A 19,635-nucleotide genomic window follows, 5' to 3' on the forward strand; every position below is an offset into this window, starting at 1 on the left:
TCCCCTTCATTTATGCTTTGGAGACAAAGCATCACTAATTAGAGGAAGGCTAACTGAAATACTTCAGCTGATTAGTAGAGAGTTTTTGCTATCTACCTATTTTTCTCATCGAGAAACTTAAAGCAGTAGTTTCCAAGTGACAATCAATCTATGGACTGCCTACATCAGAATTGCCTTGTTACAAATACAAATGTCCAGGTTTCATCTCAAAGGTACTGAGTCTGTAATTTTAAGTATTCAAAAATAATATTAAATTTCAACAATATAAAATTCAAAATTTAAATTAAATTTCTGATACATGGTTAAGTTTGGGGACAACTCATCTCAAATAAAATGGAAGTTTTATAAGGCTGTGCCAATGCTGGGTGAACAATTCCAAAGCCTACACAGACCCTAAATAAAAGGGTAAACATACTGCCTTCAAGAAACTATGGACAGTCAATGTTTCCGTCACCAAAAAATTGTCTTCAGATTAGTGCCTGTGGAGACATCAGTCCTAAAAGAGCAGAGCCAACTAGATTTAGATGAAGTATCTGAGGACTTTACAGAGACAGTTAAATACTCTGGCATACTTCTGAAATAAATTATTATAAACTTCATTTAACAAATATTTACTGAACACCTTCTGTGCATAAGGAATTATTACAAGGTTTGGGATATAATAGTGGCTAAAAAAGACAAAAATCTCTACTCTTCTAACACTTAAAGTCCTTCACAGGAGACAGACAATAAGTAAAACAAACTACCCTCCAAAAAAATTATATATATACACACATTTTTTTCATTTATATATATAAAAGAAGAAATATTAAGTAGTGTGGAAAAATGAAGCAGAAAAATATTAGGACACAGAGTTCTAAGGGTGATTTTAATTTAAACAGAGTGATCAGAACAGGCCTCATGGGAACCTGACATATGAGTAAAGACCCATCAGAGGTGAGTGTGTGGGCATGCATATATGCGGAGAAAGATCATTCTAGGTCAAAGGAACCCCTGCGGGACATTTGGTCCTGTCCAAATGTCCACTGGGACATTTGGTTTATGGGAAAAGGTCCTTAAAGTTTGGTCCTATCAGAAACAACCATGAGCATCTTTGGTCCATGCCAAAGGGTCCTTGATACTTGGTCCTGTCAAAAAACATCCATGCTTAGAAAATGTACCCGAGCTCAAATAACCCATAATGTTTATTTATGCTTTTGGTTTATAGAATTAATACATAAAAAATACTATCATGTTTGTCCTGGCCAGGTGGCTCAGTTGTTTGGAGCATCATCCCATACACCAAAAGGTGTGGGTTTAATTCTGGGTCGGCACATATATAGGTTGCAGGTTTGATCCCCAGCTGGGGTATATGCAAGAGGCAACCAATTGATGTTTCTTTTTATCTCTCTCTGTCTCTCTATCTCTATCTCTGGTAAAGCATATCCCTGGGTGAGGATTAAAAAAATACAACCACATCTTATTGGTTCAATAATTGTGTTGTGACTGTACTGCCAATAGTGACTCTTCTCGCCTCAATAATCTAGCTGGTAAAGGCACATGGGGATAGGTAGATGTGTTGGGGTTTGAATCTTGCAGAAGAGTGGGAATTAGGTATCGAGAACATTTTGGCATGCAACCAATGTCTCCATGCACATTTGATAGGATCCAATGTCCACTAATTAAAGGAACAGCAACAAAAAGTCCCTAAAGCAGGAGCATACTAACGGTTTGAGGATCTCAGGTAGACAGGCTAGAGAATAATAAATGACAGGCAAGTCAATAGGAGATAAAGTCAGAGCGGTAATAGGGATACATCAGGTAGAACCCAGTAAGGCAGTGTCAGAACACAAGAGCATTGAAATAACCAGATCTGTCTTAAATTTTAAAAGACAAGTTCTGGAGCTCTGTTGAGTTCAGACTCTAGGGAAGAGTTAGGGTAGAAGCAGAGAGATGAGTTGTAGTCATAATCCAGATGGACATGATGATGGCAAAGACCGGGGGTGGGAGGGATGGGTGAGAAGTAGACGAGTTTGGATGTATTTTGGAGGTAGAGATAACAGCATTTATGGATAGATGAAAATGATACATGAGAGGAAGAGAAGTCACCATAGATGGAGATGGCTGCAGAAAAAGCACATTTTGAGGGGGAAGATCCAGAGTTCTATTTTGGACATGGTAAATATGAGCAATAGACAGTCAAATGGAGAAAGTCCAGCCACGACTGGAATGATCACGTCTTAAAAGTTCTTATGTATTCCCCACATAGAGTAGTAAAGACTTGGCATACAATAAATGACAAATATACACACACTGCCTCATTTAATCCAGACGATTAATAGCAACAAGCATCTTTATAAAAAAAAGATGTAAGTAAAATTCCTATTAAAATATCTGCTTTACATTAACATTTATTTATACATTTCAAGATAAAGAATTACCTCCCGTTCTTATTTCTTGATAATGCTACATTCCATCTCTTTCAAATAACTTTAAGTTACATTTTTTTTCTTAAAATGACCATACTATGATTGTTATTAAGCTACAAATACTACTGAATGAAATTATAAGTAGATGGGTACCTTGGCTGAACTGTGGATTCACTAATAGCTTGAAGCCTTTTCTGCAAACAGTGGATCTCTGCCCCATAGTTTTCTTCAGTTTCTTTCAATTGTTGCTGCAAGGAGGATATTAGGTTTTCTAATTCTTGGACTTGCCCCTCAAGTTGTTTAATTTTTTCAATATCTTGCAAAGTAGATAACTTGCTTTTATGACAGACATCTAAGTTATATAAACAGAAAAAAACACACGTTTAACACAAATTTCCTAGTGGAATACCACAATCGCTTTTTTGTGTGTGCAGAGAATATTCATCCCTCTTTGCAAAAATAATGCTTTTTAGTACTAACAACTCGGGTTTCAATTCAAATTCATGTTCACTGATAAAAACCAGAAAACATGAATAGTGTAATTCAAGATCACTTCTATCTTTATAACTATAGTACCCCTAAGTCTACCTTTTTTATATCTTTTAACTGAAAACAATTTAGAATCACGAAATGTAAAAAGTTGGGAAGGGATGAAAGAGATGACTCCAAACTTTTCACTTTGAGGATGGGAAAACTGAGCCGAGAGCGGGTACAATGAAATGCCCAAGGCTGTCTCAAATTCTTAAATAACAAATACTGAACAGTTGGCATAAAAATACCACATTGTGGTGTATAATCAAAATTACCAGTGTCTTGCAAATTAGTCATCTGAGAATGGGTTGATAAAAACTCTGTTTCCTCCTTTGGCAGGTTTTCCTCTGCACATTCGAGTTTCTCATGATCCATCTGCTGTCCCTGAACCTATTGAAAATCACAGAAGAAAAGCGGTGACGTAAATACATAATCCAGTATCTATAAAACCGTATTAAAGCAACTTATTATTTAAAAATGTTTTTCAAAATCACCTAAAATTGTGCTATATTTTTCCTAAGTTATTCCATGTTCTCTTTTGACAGTGATTCACATCCTACTCCCTTCAAAGCTCTGAAATTATATTAGTTAAGTATAATGTTCTTTAATATCTGGAAGGAAATTCATATACTACAAAGCAGGAACTGTACAGAATTTTAGTATAAAACTCTTAACAATATTTATATGACTTGGTCTTTGAAATTTATGTGACTTGGTCTTATAAAATTTTGAATAAATTTTATATTATCAGATAATATAACTTTTATTCGTCTCTGGATATTATCTATGTGCAATCTGGTAACTGACAAATGGTATACTGCTCTTTACACAAAAAGGAGAAACACAAAAACAGGTAAATCTCAGCTTATTTCCTTAACTATTAAAACTGGGCAGCAATAAATCAGGTGTGTATGTGTAGTCATTCATCAAATATTTAATAATCATCTACTATGTGGCCAATATTGTCACAATAGAGAAGAATAAAAACTCAGTAAAGATATGATATATCTGCCCTCAAAGACTTTATCCTCTACTTGGGGAAATAAAATAATCAGAGAAGTGCTAAACTATAAAGTTTGACCATAAGGGCAATGAGAGAGAAGAAAGCCAAATGTGGGTCTGAGTTATAAAGGAGTCAAATTTGGCTTATGCCTCAGTTATTCTGGGCCATGATTAGGAAAGGCAATAAAGGAATGAGTAAGAGCATTTGTGAAAGAATGACCTGTTCTAGGAGTAGTGAAGACAATGGTATTGTTTAGAGGGGTTTAATGAGGGTAAGCATGGGGAATATATACTGGGTAGATAAGACAGATCTAGATTACTGAGCAACTGAAAAGCAAGAGGAAAGACACTGGACCGATAGGGCAGATGATGTACAAAGGGTACCAGAGAAACAGGTGAGCAACAACAGGATAAAAGCTATTTCCCGTGAAGGCTATTTTAGTTGGTTACTACCCTTATCAAGTCCTCCCACTCCTACCCCCTGAGTACATTTCAACAGAGGACCTTGCCTCCTACTTCCCAGTGAAAATAAAGTCCACCAGGTAAATTCTTCACCTTCCAGCCCAGCCTATCTATATCTTCACTTAACTCATTCAGCAAACACTTATTAAGCCTTTATCTTATAATAAACAAAGCACTGTGCTAGGAAGAGGAATTAAAAGTAAAGATGAAACTCCTTGATTCTGAAGGTTTTTGAATCTATTGGAAGAGGCAGAAGAATAAACAAATAAATGTAGTAATATGAAAAATAATGTCACACAAGTGCAAGTTTATATAAGACACTATGGGAACAGGGAAGAAAGACAGGTAGTTAATCAAGTATTTAAAATAATGGAAAAAGGAACATGCTATAAGCCAAGGCTTGTACAGATGCTAGGAGAACAGAGGGAGAAATAGACTAAGTCTAAGGACTGGACAGGGACAGGAAGCATGAAGCAGAAAGAACAGCATGCAAAAAGGCCATGGGTGTGAAAAATCAGGCTGCATTTGGGACACTAAGTAGTTCAATAAGGCTAAAATGAGGAAGAGGCTTAGAACACAAGGCTACAAGTTAGCCAGTGGTGTGTTGCAATGCTGACTGATCCTAACCAACCTCTGGGATGCCTCCCTCTGCAGCTGTAGCTAACTAAATGGGTTAAAATGTGAAATTCACTTTTACACATTGTGCAGAAAAAGAGTTGGCCCTTGGCTGTCAACCTGGACCTCAGTTGGTAAACAATAGCCTACACTAAAATAAAACTTGCCCTAAATGGTGGGAGTGTTTCATGCTTCAACTGAGCAAACACTGTGGTTTATGGTGAACACATGCTTTCCTTTGGCTAGAAGTCTGGATTTTGGTATGTGCTAGGCAGAGGATGCCTACACAACTGATTCCTAATAATAATAATTTTTTTAAAAAGCCATTGAATCCTAGGCTTAGATGAGCCTCCTTAATAGACAACACTCAGCACATATTGTCACAGCCTACTGCTATAGAAATTAAGTGTGCGCTGTGATTCCCCCAGGAGAGGATGTTAGAAGTTTGCCCTTGCTTTCCTCCAGACTTTAGCCCATGTGCTTTATCAAACCTTTCAAGACTGATTTTGCCTTGCATTCTTTCACTGTAATAAATCTCATCCTTGAGTACAACTGTATGTTGAGTCCTGTCCTTCTACGCAACCATCACCGAACCTGGAGGTGGTCTTTGGGACTCTCAACCCACCCATACTTTGTGCCTTATTATAGAGACAGCTAATGTGCAAGTTACAGTGATAAAGAGAATGAAAAAAATGAGTCGCCTTGGCCCTGTTACTCTTCTTTCCTTCCACATAAACTACCAAATTCTTTAGATTCTTCCTTAAAATATCTTATGAATTGTCCCTTCTTTTCTACCTCCAACTGCCACCAGATTAATCTTCCTAAAGGTGCAACTTCCTGATGTCCAGCCCATAATCACATATTTCCAACAGCTTTGAAATGCCTACAAGATGAAAGTCCAGCATAGCATTCAAAGTTTGGTACAGCTAGCTATCCTCTCTAGTTTTAGAGTCTGTTATTCTCTCGGCAATATGTCCCAAATATATCACACCTGCACCTCCAAGAGTTTGATCATATACCTCTCCCACCTGGAATACTATTCTCCCTCCCCGTCCTTATGTAAGTCTACACACCATTCACGGTCCAATTCAAAAATCACTTCCCCCGAGAAATCTTCCTTAATTATTATTATTATTTATGCCTACATTCACCTATCTGTTTGCTTACTTTTTAAAGTACTTCTCTTTTAAACATTTAATTAAATGTTGCCTTGGATAACTATTTCATATATATATGTATATATATATATATGTATGTATATATATATATCATATCCTTGCAATTAGTTCATAAAGTCAATCAATTTATAAATTCCTCCAGTCTAGTGACTTTATTTAAATGGTATATTGCTTTATTCCCAATGCATAGAACAACCTGACATATAATTTAGCAAATAAAAATTACTGGCTATATAACTGAATGGGAACAAAGTATATATCTTTCATTTGTTTTATACTACTTTCAGAGTGTATTGCAATATAGTGGAAGATCAGGGGGTGGGGGCAAAAACTGTATAGAATAATCCCCAAGTTTCTGGTTAAATGTAATTTTTCAAAACTCGGAAGAGAAGAGAAACTTGCATAATGGAAATAAATTAATAAATTTCAATTTCATCTTTATGTTCATTGAGGCATACCTAAAGAACATTCAAGGACAGAGATACACAGTTAGATACAGGAATCTGCATCTCAGGAGTAAGAAGGGATCTGGGATGGAGATCTGGATGCCAGGGGAGTGGATAAGAGCACTGCACACCCTGGTGACTGCAAACAGGGCAGGCAATGCCCACAATGAAGGCTGAAATGCCACAGAACTGAAATCATAGAAGCTAAGGGGAGAAAATATTTTAAGAAAGCAGCAAATATCCCTGGCTGGTATGACTCAGTGTATTGAGCACTGGCCTAAGGACCAGAGGGTCTCCGGTTCAATTCCCAATCAGGGCAACATGCCTGGGTTGCAGGCCAGGTCCCCAGTATGGGGCGCATAAGAGGCAACCACACATTGATGTTTCTCTCCCTCTCTTTCTCCCTCCCTTTCCCTCTGTCTAAAAACAAATAAATAAAATATTTTTAAAAAGAAAGCAGTAAATACTATGAAGTCAAACAATTACAGAATTAGAAGAAAAACTGGTTCAAGATATATTGAGCACGTGTCCTGGACAGAGTGACTCAGTTGGTTAAGCTTTGTCCTGCAAAGCCAAAGGTTGCCAGCTCAATTCCCAATCATAGCATCTGTCTGGGCGGGGGGCCTGGTCCAAGATTGGGGCATGTGAAAGAGGCAACCAGTCATTGTTTCTCTGACACATGGATGTTTCTCCCCCACTCTTTCTCCCTACCTTCTCCTCTCTCTAAAATAAAAAAATACAATCTTTAAAAAATTTAAAGAAGATATACTCAGCACGTATTTAATACCTAAGATTGCAAAGTGGAGGTATGACTTTAAATCCAGGCTACAGAAGTGTTCTTTTGGGGACCAGTTTTTCTTGTTGCTTGTTTTCTTCTAATTGTTTCCCCATTAAAAATAATCTTTTACTTTTAATACTTTTCAACATCTTTAAAAGCAAAAGACCACATAAAATTGATAAATTTAAAGAATCAGCAACAATGGGCTCCAATTCCTACATGTGGCAACATCAGGGTGAAGCTGAGCGGCCTCTGCCCACTTTAGATGACATATGTTTTCCCCAGGTTTCACTTTTCCAGCTTTCACTTGGTCTTCATTTATTTTAAAAGCTAAGCCTGTGCAGGCATTTACGTCAGTGATCTCTGACATATACCCCCCCTTGCCCCCCCATAACTCAATTAAAATGATGGTGAATAATCTTAAAATATAAATCCATAATCAACAAAATAAGAGATCAAGAGAGATTTCCCACAATTTCTGGAAAACAGAAAAGGGGTGTAAGAGTTGATGAAGCAAGGTGGAGGAAGCAGCAGCCTAAAGCACACACGAAGGGAGCCACAGTGCAGGAGACAGCTGACTTGCCTAGCAGAAGCCTACAAAAAGTGTTAAAAGAAATTTGACATGTACAACACTGTGTGAAACATACTCGCTGTGTTCTAAACAACTGAACTACTTACTATTTTTCTCTAAAACATACAGACCCATTGCTTTAGAGTCATATGTAAAATTAAATGCAACAATTTCACGAAGTTTACTGTTTGACATTTTACATATATTTTACTATATCATGATTTCAAAAACTCTCTAAAGAAGTAAATAGTTTTTGACTTGCAGAAATTTATTCAACTCACTAGTATTATAATTATCTACTTTTTCATGTTCACTTACTTATTTAAGAAATTTATGGTCAATGAAGCTTACAAAAACAGCAGGTAATACAATAAATGCAAACATTAAGATACATTTTCCATTTCACAGACCTTACTTAATCGTTTCTGAAGCACCAAAAGTTTGTTGTATTCTTCTGTTACTTTGTTGAGAAGAGTTTGCATATTTTCTTGAAAGTCTAGACAATAAGCAAACAATTATAATAATTTCACTCCCTAGAAAAAGTCTGCTTCTTTCAGTAAGTACTACTTATCTATTCATTTTTCATATGCCTGCTAGAAGTAAACTTCATATATTTAGTAATAAAAACCCCTAAAATCTCATTAATGTAAAATAGCCAGTACAAAGATAACTGGACAATTTCATACTAAAATATTCATTATTTTTACATATTAATCTGTACACATTTTGTTCAAGTAGACAGGAACAAAAAAATTTTATCTGTCAAGAAACACCAAGAAATGAATTGAGGCTGCAATTCAGAAAAATAAACTGATATAGGATTTCTATTAAGAAAAACTGTCTTCTTATTCTTAAAAAAAATACCATTGACATAAACTTATTCAATAAATACAATAACTTTTAAAAGTCTGGATCTATGGTATAAAATGAAGGAAAGAATTATAATCAGGAAAAGATGGGAGCAGAGGAACAGGGGTAGAGAGAGAAGGACACTTGTGGACAGCTCCAGCTCTCTTTATATCACAACTACTGCATTATTAAAAATGTGTATTCAATATGAATTTGCAAACTGAAATAAAGACAAGATATTAAGATGATAAACTTAAATAGGCTAAGTGATTAAACCATGACTGAAGGAAAAAATTTAGCATCAACTGATTTAAGAAAATTAAGTACTGTGATTAATAAGATGTTAATAAGCTTTTATTACCTTGAACTTCGTATCTATAATCTTGCCATTCTAATTCTTGATTTTCAGAAGTATGAACACCAGAATTCTCTCTCTCTTCTACATTTAATTTGCATTTTAAAGCAGGAGTATGTTCACCAAGGACATTGCAAAAAGTCTGTTAACAAAAAGATTGGTTATTTTATGGAATTAAAATTAAGATTTCTTCCGCTAAAGGTCACTAAACATTTTCCTATATACAAAAGACAGTCAAAATAACAGAAAAGTCAGTAAGAAAACACTCTTCCATACATCAAATCAATCTGCAAAAGAAGTATCAAGTCTAAATCTCTTATAGGAAATGAAATTCTTCTTAGATGAGGAATACTGATAATCGTCACTACATAAAACTGTAACTTTTTCTGCTTTCTTCTAATTATGAATGTATCTTGTATTTTAAGTTGCCACTTCCTAGCTTGGATCCTATTCTGATGTTACCACTGTAATGTAAACCATCCTTGTAAAAACACCTGAAGACAAGGACAAAAGTTCAAAAATGATGACTGGAAAGAAATCTATAAATTCTGGAGAAATTATAACATATCAAGTAGATTATATTCATATACTTTTCTATAACATGAGAGTAGTTTTCTATAGTTTACACACACAAAGATTAAAAATATTTGACACATAATTCTGTTTTTTTCCTCCTGAGCAATAGATAATTCTATCAGCATTTAAAACACATGCACCATAATTATTTGATAAGCTTTTTAACACATGCCCCTCACACAACTGAAAATAACAATCAACTTCTAGACTTAAAAGGCAAATTGTTTACTGCTGCTATTTCTTGAAATATGCGTGTTAAACTATTATTGTCAATAACTGAATATATTCAATTTTCAGCAGTTCCTAAGTTGAAGTTTTATATCAGACTTGATAGAAACCTGAATGATCACCCAATTTACAAATGAGGATTCACAAAGATGAAATAATTAGTCCACGGCAACATCAATGATTGGTGACAAGACTAGGTTTCATGACAAACTCTAGAAGGCCGTTCCGTTACAAAAAGCTGGTTCATATTTCAACTTGAGATTAAGGGTCAAGTAAAGACATTGATGGGAGAAAAGAAAAGAAGAACTCAGCTTATGAACTTGTGACTTGGGCCCTCTTTCCATATTTACTATCAACAATGGATACAAAAGGACAATGTCTGAACCCTTTGGTGAAAGTGGAGGCTAAAGAATAGCTGAGTGAATAAAGACTTTGGTGTGGTTATTTGTGCCCCCCGCCCTCTTGGCACGATACTGTACTTTTATAGGTACTCAGAATCAGTAATGTAGCATTGTCTGTCCCAACTAAACTACCCTTCTTCCCCTTCAATTTACAAATGCACAGGCTGGAATAGAGATCAGGGACAAGGTGAAGCATGTATTTTAAGTTTTGAGCTATTTCAAATATGCAGAAAAATAGTTTATTACCTAGCTTTAATAAACACTAATATTTTGTCAAATTATCTCCATACTTTTAAAAGAAACTGTGCATTACATATCCCATTTCATCCACTCCTCTCTCTGCCCAGAGGTGATTACTCTAGCATGTTTTTATAGTTTTTTCCTTTGAGTTTTATTGACATTAGTACACATATCAAATACTGCTAAGTGATGTTCTAGTAAATGGATTTGCCACAATTTGTTTATTCATTTGCCTACAGATGGAAATCTGAGTTGTTTCCCATTTCTGACTTAATATACTTTAACTTTACACAGACACTTTTGCAATGGCATAGCTGGTTGTGTGCAACAAGGAACCTACCTAGAAGTAAAAGAGTGGGTTGTGGGGTGTCCACGAGTCTTCAACCTTGCCTAGCTGCTTCTTGAGGTAGTACACTCCCAACAGCAGTCCAGAAGGGCTCCTATTTTCACCCCATCTTCACAAATATGATTAATTACATACAGTATAAGTCAGAATGTTTAGTTTTTTCACTCAACCACCAAAGTGGGCAGGGGCAGGAAACACCTGCTGGAGACTCTATTGGTCCATTGGTTTCTTATGAGCTACACTTATTGTCTGTTCTACTGCTGAGATAATTTACCTGAATTTCTTTGGTTTCAAAGTTATCACCAGAAAAAAAGTCTTAAATTGCTCATTTTAAACTAAAACACTCAGGAACATTTTCCACGTGCAGTATTGAAGTAAGAGAGCAGGGAAAAGTAAGTTGGATGATTCTGCTCATCAAATTAGTAGTAACTTGAAATTTAACATTTCTTGTGTGAAAGTACCTGTTTAATATCCTACCTGTGTAAGATAAGAACATTCTTCAGATACTGCCTTGTGAAGTTCTCCAATGAGCACTTGTAAGGGCTTCATTCCATTGTCTAATAAGAGATATTGAAATGAGACATCCAATTTACATAAAGTACTATTATCATATTAAACCTATGTCACCTGGAAGCTTCTCTGCAATTATTTTTATAAGAGTGATATGAGGGCAACTTTAAGATTAGTTTTAAATTCTTTGTTTCTTTCAAAGTTATTTTCTACTGCTCAATATTAACTGTTTCAGAAAATCTGTAAGATTTTCAATTTCTATCCTACAAAATGATATAATGCCATGACAATTTTTTTACTGTAACCCAGTACAAGAAATAAATCATATATAACATATTACATACATCCACGTAAAACTGAAACAAAATTTCACAAATCAATATTAACTCTTTCTACATGCCATGTACTCTAGAATTTTGTGTTCTACTCCACTTTTATTTTTAAAAAATGCTGGCCATCACTCAATAAACTGACTTATCACCCATTAATTAACTTCCAGTTTGAAAAACAACAGGCAGATTCTACCTGAAGGGGATACCAATAAAAATAATACCTGCTTAAAATCTTACTAAATTCAAACCTAAAGAACTCCTGAAGTGAAAAAGCATATATTCTTATTTAAGCCACTCTTTAAATTCTACTCTGTTCAACAGAGCAATTCCATGCGACAAACTTATGAACCACCTTATTCCCACAGGCAAATCTGTTAAGAGTGGCAGCCTAGAGATATCTTAAACAGAGGAGGTCTACTTAAATCCACTTAAGGTCCTTAAATGTTTCCCATAGTACCATCGTAGTATTTTGGCTAACTTAGTGGTCTCCCAGGCCATCTTCTTGTCCTTGACCTCAAATGACTTGATTTCCAAATCTTTATCTTGAGCCTAAATCTCACTCTTAAATTTCATACATCTATTTTTAACTGCCTACTGGATATCTCTTTCAAAGTCAATAGGTATTATTAACTCCATACATTCCAAATGGAATTTATTATTTTTCCCCAAAACTTGCATGACTAGAGTCACCCTGGATTGTTACCCATTAGAAACTTAGGAGGGAAAAAAAGAACCCCCCCAACACTTAGGAATCATTCTCTTCTCCCTTTTACTACTAATGTTAACTGCAGACTACAGCCTATTTCTTCAGTTACAATTGTCTGCATTTTCTCCCCAGCCCTCCACCCCACCCCAGCCACAGCCTACTTCTTAAACTCTTAAAATTTCCTTTCCATTCTCAAATGATACTTGGTTAAATGTCTTACTGTTTATCAGAATCACTGCCAAACTTGCTTAACTGTTCTTCTCATCACCAATCTCATCACCCCTAATTTGCTCCAATGGTGTCATCTTAAAATAAAAATCTTACGTTAGCCACACTACAGCATAAAACTTAAACATGCTTCAGTCAGGGTATGTAAAGTGTTTCTGATCAAGCTCCTGCCAATAATTTGGGCTTTATTCCCTACTTTTTTACAGACCTTAAACTCTCATTTCTCCAAAATGAAACGTGGTCTCTCATGCTTCTAAAATTCAGGAGCCTGCCCTGAAATTCCAACCTTCCTACTCCTGCCCACTGCCTTACTCTACTCACCCTCCTAGGAAGTACTAGACATTTCTCCTCTCGCCTACCATTCTTTCTATTCAATTTTCTATTATAGAAATTGTCCTACTGTTTTCTAACAGTTTATTTTATATTGCTTTCCCACTGGATTGTGACTTCCTGTAGGAAAATATTTCAGTGATTTTAGATTTCTTAAGCGCTTAATGAATGTTCAATGATTGTAAGAACAAATGAATCCAAGGCTGGGATATACAGTTACCTTCCTCTATGGGTTCTAAGATAAGGACAGAATCCCAGGATGGTGGCCTCTAAGTGATACTTAATTGCTTCATAGTACTTGTAATTTTGTTAAAAACTATTTACCTGTTTCTTGTGTTTTTATATTCTGTAGCTCTAACTGGTGTTTTTTCTGAAGTTCCTTGATCTTTTCCTCTTGAGCAGATATAAGTTCCTCTTTAAGACTGCAAAGAGCTTTATCTTTTTCATTTTCCATGTATTCACAAACCTGATCCACATGAGTTGAATAAACCAGAGAGAGGCATATACGTTGAGCTTCCATCTGTAGCCTTAAATCATTCTTAAAAGTGAATGTATATACACATTAGAAAATTTTAAAATGACAAATCAAATAATTTAACTTTTATTTTCTTGCATATATTGATGACAAGGAGAAAATACATGAAATTATAGATAAAAAATTCATGTAAGAAAACTGAAGTCTGATATTTGTCTCACTTTTCACTCTGGTGCATTGATCTACTTGTCTTTTTCAAGGAAAGAAGCACAGTGCTTTCATTAGCTCAACTTTATGGTAAATTTTCGTATTTGGAATAGCTAGTATGGCTTCATCTTTGATTTCTATTTAAAAATAACATTTTAAATGTAAAAATACAAAGTACATGTAATAAACATTTATGTATACACATCCAAAATTAACAAACACTAATATTTTGTTTTAAAAAAAACTACCTGCACACTTTTTTTGGTTTAAAATAAAAACATAAATAAAATTTAATCTACTATATTCCCATTCCCCCTTCCCCAGAGATAATTCATTGTGAGAAATTAGTTTCAAGTCCAGTCCATTTATTACACTATTACTTCTCAATATATTTGTCAACAATGTAGTATACCTGGAGTTTTAAAGAATTTACATAAATGGTCCAAAATGGTACTTATTTTACAAACTATTCTTTATTCAATATGCTTCTCAGAGTTACCCATTTAGGCACAGATTATTTCTATTATTGTGTAGTATATATGAATACAATACAATTTGTCCATTTCCTTTTTGGAGATCAACTGGATTATTTCCAACTTTTTTTATATTTCAAAAAATGCTGCAGTGAATTCTTACACACATCCTCTTGTACAAATATGCTACTGTTTTTCTAATGTAGTGGTTCAAATTTTAGCATGCATCAGATTCATCTGGAGTGCTTATTTCAACAGGCTGCGGGGTGCCTCCTCCCGAATTTCTGGTTCTGCAGATCTGGTGTGGGGTCTGGGAATTTGAATTTTAACCAGTTTCCAAGTGATACTGATGTTGCTGGACAGGGATCACACTGAGAACAACCTAGAAGTGTAATTTCCGGGTTGTAGCTAATGCACATAACTGTATTAGATGTTACCTATTTATTTATATAACTGTACCAATTTACACTGACATTTAACAGTGTATGGATATTTTCCCAAAAGCACTTACTGAACACTAAACTTTTCCTGCTGACCTGGCTTCTTGCCTCATTTCACTCATCTGCTCAAGTATGACCTGAGGTCTGCACTGACCTAACCTACATAAAAAAAGCACATACCACCTTACTTCTGGCAGATCCAACCTCACACCATACTTTATTACCACTTGACATTACACATTTGTCTTTTATTTAATGTCTAACTCTTCTAAAATATAAGCTTTGTTCTTTATTGCCTATCTTTATTCACTGTTATATCCCAAGTGCCTAGAATAGTAGAGATTCATTAAATTACATTAAATAAATGTTAATTTGTGGGGCCTTCTCTTCGCTTTAGGAACCCATCTGCATCAGTACAGGAGCTGACGTTACTGTGAGAGGCTGCACTTGGCTTCAGTGAATTTTTTTTTGAAGACCCTATAAGCATGTTTGCCTATTTCATTATGGGTGATTTATGAGCGCATCTGCCCACACAGTGCTGAGTTTTCAGCAGTTTTCCACCAAAAACGGCATGACCCCAGTGTTCCACTCTCCCTATTGACCCAATCTCTTCCCAAGCAACTTTTCCTTTTGTTTCCCTGATGAAAAAAGTCTTCAAAGGGAAATGTTTTGCCCATGTGGGAGAGGTGAAATAAAAAATGGCAGAAGCGCTAAAAGGCATCAAAATTGATTGAGTTCAAAAAATGTTTAGAGCAGTGGAAAAAACATCTTGACAGCTGTATTGCATCAAATGGAAAGTACTTTGAGGTTGACTGAAGTATAAACGTGTAAGAATAAATACACAATTATTTATAAATAAATTCCATCTTTTCTTGGGTCCCCCCTTGTAACAATACTCGAAGAAAACTCAACTAAACTGAGATTCCCCATCCCCAAGGAAATAGTTTCATAACTAGTAAACAACCATAGAGTACTTTAAAGTTTAAGAGTTAATTTTCAGTTGTGGAACCTTGAAAACACCAGTATGAAATAAAATTCTGAAACCAAGCTTTGGGATTGTAACAAAAAAGTAAAAAAAACTTTTCTAAAGCTTACATTCTCAACAAGGTTATTTATACTCTTATCTTTCCAACGAAAATGTGAAATCATTACTATTTCTTTATTTCTTGAGCAGAATGTACAACATAGATTAACTGAAAGAAATCCAACGATATTTAAGAAAAAACAGATAAAAGAAATAATAAATGAATGATAGGCCCAAATGAAAATTACATTATAGTGTTCAGTTTCATTCTCCTGCAAGCAGGTTAATTTATGTTTTAGGAAGATAAAAACATTTTTAGTATGAAATGTACACTAACAATGTGCTTTAGCATATATAAATAAGTAAACATACCTGCTCTGATTTAAGCACACTAAGTTCCTGCTGGAGTTTATCATTTTCACTGGGTTCAGTTATCCTAAGTGATAATTCATTTGTCATTGATGGCAAGTGATCCAAAAACAATTGTTCTTGCTTGGTTTCTTTTCTAATATTCATATTTTCAAAAGGCATTTTCTCATCCTCCATTATTTTTGATTCACCAAAATCTGTATTTATTGTGGAAATCGATCCTTCGGAACCGCTGCTTGTCACAGTCACAACTCTGTCTTTTAAAGAACTTAACTGAACATCACATCCCCTCATATTATCTGTCCTATTATGGCTAATGATGATTTCTAGCTCTTTACATCTCAATAAAACTTGCTCTTTCTCTTGCTTTAAAGATTTAACTTCTTCACTTAGAAAATGAATCTCCCCATGTTTCTGTTTTAGTTGTTCAGAAAGATCAGACAGTCTCTCTGACAGTTCTAATTTTTCCCGCTTGGTCACCTCAAGTTTTTCCATAAGTTCTGTTGTATCTTTCTCAACAACCTCACCAATTTCCAGTGGCTCTGCTATAAAAGTTCTGTCGCCATCAAAGACAGAACTTTTCATTTTTGCTGTAGTTGGGTTTATTTTTTGCAAATGATGAAGCTCTTCACTAAGTGCTTTAAGCCTGTGTTCATACTCCACCTCTTGTTTATTTTTACTATCTTCTAAGTCATTTTTTGCCTTGAGAAGGCAAGCATAATCCTCTTGTAACTCTTGATAGTTAACTTCAAAATTTTTTTCAGCAAATGAAAAAGTGTTCTTTTGCTTCTCAATCTCTTCAGTTAGTTGAATACATTGTTTTTTGAGGTCCTCATTTTCCTCTGTTAGCATTTCTATTTCTTTTTGCCAGCTACCATCTTTGGATTTGGATTTAATGGAGTCCATGAAAAGTAATTTTTCTTCTTGGTTAACAGGAGTACATATTTTCAACATGCCTTCAAGGGCTTTTTTTTCATCTTTAAGAATGCTATTCTCTGCTTCAAGTTGTACGAATTTTTCTTGAAGGTTATCTTCTTTTTCCTTCATTTGTTTCTCTAATAATTCAGTTTTAAGTTGTAATTCTTGAACTTCTTGTTCAAGTGTACCCTTTTCCTTTTCTTCCTGTCTGAGTATTTCAATTTCTTTTTGAAGTTCATTGATTTGAAGTGTCATTTCTTCTGATCTTGAATTCACAAGGGACTGCTGTAAATCTTTTAGCTTTGAAATTTCCAAAATTAACTGATTCTGCTTAGTTATCAAGTTGTCTTTTTCAAACTGCATGGTTTCTAGCTTTTGACTCATTTCATTCTGTAAGCCATCTATCTGTTGTTTATAGTGAATGCCTAAGTTATCTTTAAGTTTTTCAATATTTATTCGATGTTCAATTTCTAAATCTTCCTTTAGTTTGGTAAGTTCTTCTTCATGACTAAACAGAAGCTGTGTTCTCAGTCTCTCTAATTCAGCTTCTTGTGATTCAGCCATTCTGTCTAACACAGCATTCTTTTCTCTTTCTAACATTTCAAGCTTTATCTTATAATTTGTAACTTCTGCTTCATGTTTTAATTCTAGTTCCTTCCTGGACTCAGATGCAGATACAATCTCAGCTTTCAAATCCTCCACTGTACTAAGGGACATACGTGCTTCATTGAGTTTACTTTCTTGCTCAGCTATCGTCTGTCTAGCTCTCTGAATCTGGTCCCTTGAAAAGCTCAATTCTTCAAAAAGGTCTTCAAGCTGTCTTTGTAGAGCAGACTTTTCTCCTGAAATTATTTCAAGTTCTTCTTTGAGTTTTTCCTTTTGGGAGTTAGTATCTTGCAATTTTATATTCAGTTCATTTATTGCCATATTCATTAACTTTACTTGATCTTCATTAACTGTAATATTTGGATATGATCTTAAAGCATTATCCATTTCTCCCTTATGCTGTGTTTTAAGTTCATCCATCTGTACCATGTGTTGTTTTATTAACTCTTGTTTCATCTGCACTATCTGCTGCCCATACATCTCATCCAGCTCTGCCCGGAGTTGTTCTAACTTTCTTTGTGTTTCTTGTTCCATTCTTTGCAGAATATCAGTTTCAAATTGGCTATCTTTATGGTTTTTCTTCTGAAGTTCTTCAACTGTCCCCATTAACTGTTTTATTTCCTCAGAACACTGTCTTTCTTTTTGCTTGGAATTAGTCAGCTCTAAATTTATGTTCTTTATCTCTTGGTTCTTTTGTACAATCTGTTCTTGTAGTTCTTCCAGTAATTTGTCAGCAGCTGTGACTTTATCCTTTAGCTCAAGAGTTTTTTTTTCTTCTTCAATTATTTTTGTATTTAATTCTTCAATGACTGCCTCCTTTTCTTGTATTTCTTTATTTGAGCTTTCTACTCTTTTATTTTGTTCCTTTAAAAAGAAAAAAGAAAAAAAGAAAAATGGTATTTTTAGTTCCTGGCAACTTATGTCACTTAACGCCATTACTTAAAGAGTAGTATTTTTACATAATTGTATAAAAAGTGATGGCTGGATCTGTCCCTCAACTTTCCCTAAGGCAATGAGACACAGGACTTGTTTACCCAGCACTACCTGTGAGTAAGCAGAGTAGTGCTGGTCTTCTTGGAAGAAAGAAATTTTCTTAGGCTAGTGCTATGATTCAAAGTTTTAACTTCAACAGTCATATTAAAATATGTCTAAATCATCATATTTTTTCATCTTCTTTACTGAACAATATTGTAAGCATTTAGTATCTTCTCTAGCCAGTTAGAGCATTTAATATGTATTCTTTATGGTTTTAGAAGTTTTAAAAATCAAGTTTCCTTCCATATATTCTAATGACCTGAAGGTGTTTGATGGGCAAATGCCTTAACTTCATTTCTGGGGCCTAACGGAATTAGAAATTTAGGGATATGCAACACTTAAGTGGTTGAACCTCAAGTGACATGCAAGACAACCACACCATTTATGATATATCAACTTGGTCCTAGACTTTTGGCTTAAATGGAAATTTGAAAGCAGGACAGATACTTCTTCCTGGTTTGGGATTCTATTTTGTAATTGTAGATAAGCCTAAACCCAGATCGCATACCAAGCTATGATTGCATCAGAATCATTCGGAGGAGTCTTATACCAAGGAGTCAGGCAGAAGCCCCAGAGGAAGTTTTGTCTCTTTACTTGGTTGCTTAAGTAATGTAGTTAAGGGCTGTAGTTTCAAGAACAAAGAAAAAAATAAAATCCATAGAAAAAATGTAAGTAAGTAAACTGAATTACCTTAAGGAGACAAGAGTTCCAGGGCAAAGGGACTTAAATGCACTTTGAATTAATACACTGACGTATACAAAACAAGAATGTCAAAGTCCAGAAAAAGGAAAGCCCCAGAGGGAAATGCTGGCAGAGGCCATTATGTACAGTCTGGGGAAGAGAACCAAGGTGCCAGGAGTCTGAGAATTCTGATCCTTCTGGGAAGAGCATTCCAAATGTAGAAAGCAATGTAGGGAGTTGTAGCAAACAGAATTTAAGAATTCCAATCTAGAGGCATGATCATTCCTATTGTGAGGTGAACACATCAGGTTACCA

General features: G+C 35.0%; 1 protein-coding gene across 5 annotated transcripts in view; it reads right to left on the reverse strand.

Annotated features, from left to right (window-relative positions):
- The window catches only part of AKAP9 (A-kinase anchoring protein 9), a 177,826-nt gene that overhangs the window by 112,856 nt on the left and 45,335 nt on the right, over nt 1-19,635 (reverse strand). For all 5 annotated transcript variants that reach the window (XM_024577161.3, XM_045185209.2, XM_024577162.3 and 2 more), the window contains 7 exons: nt 16,084-18,468; nt 13,417-13,630; nt 11,464-11,543; nt 9,202-9,337; nt 8,402-8,487; nt 3,215-3,329; nt 2,562-2,760 (listed from right to left, as the gene is read on the reverse strand). In XM_024577161.3, coding sequence (XP_024432929.2) covers nt 2,562-2,760; nt 3,215-3,329; nt 8,402-8,487; nt 9,202-9,337; nt 11,464-11,543; nt 13,417-13,630; nt 16,084-18,468 — 3,215 coding nt within the window. The remainder of the gene's footprint in view (nt 1-2,561; nt 2,761-3,214; nt 3,330-8,401; nt 8,488-9,201; nt 9,338-11,463; nt 11,544-13,416; nt 13,631-16,083; nt 18,469-19,635) is intronic.

Source organism: Desmodus rotundus, chromosome 6 (genome assembly GCF_022682495.2).
Source record: "Desmodus rotundus isolate HL8 chromosome 6, HLdesRot8A.1, whole genome shotgun sequence".
Taxonomy (NCBI): Eukaryota; Metazoa; Chordata; class Mammalia; order Chiroptera; family Phyllostomidae; genus Desmodus; species Desmodus rotundus.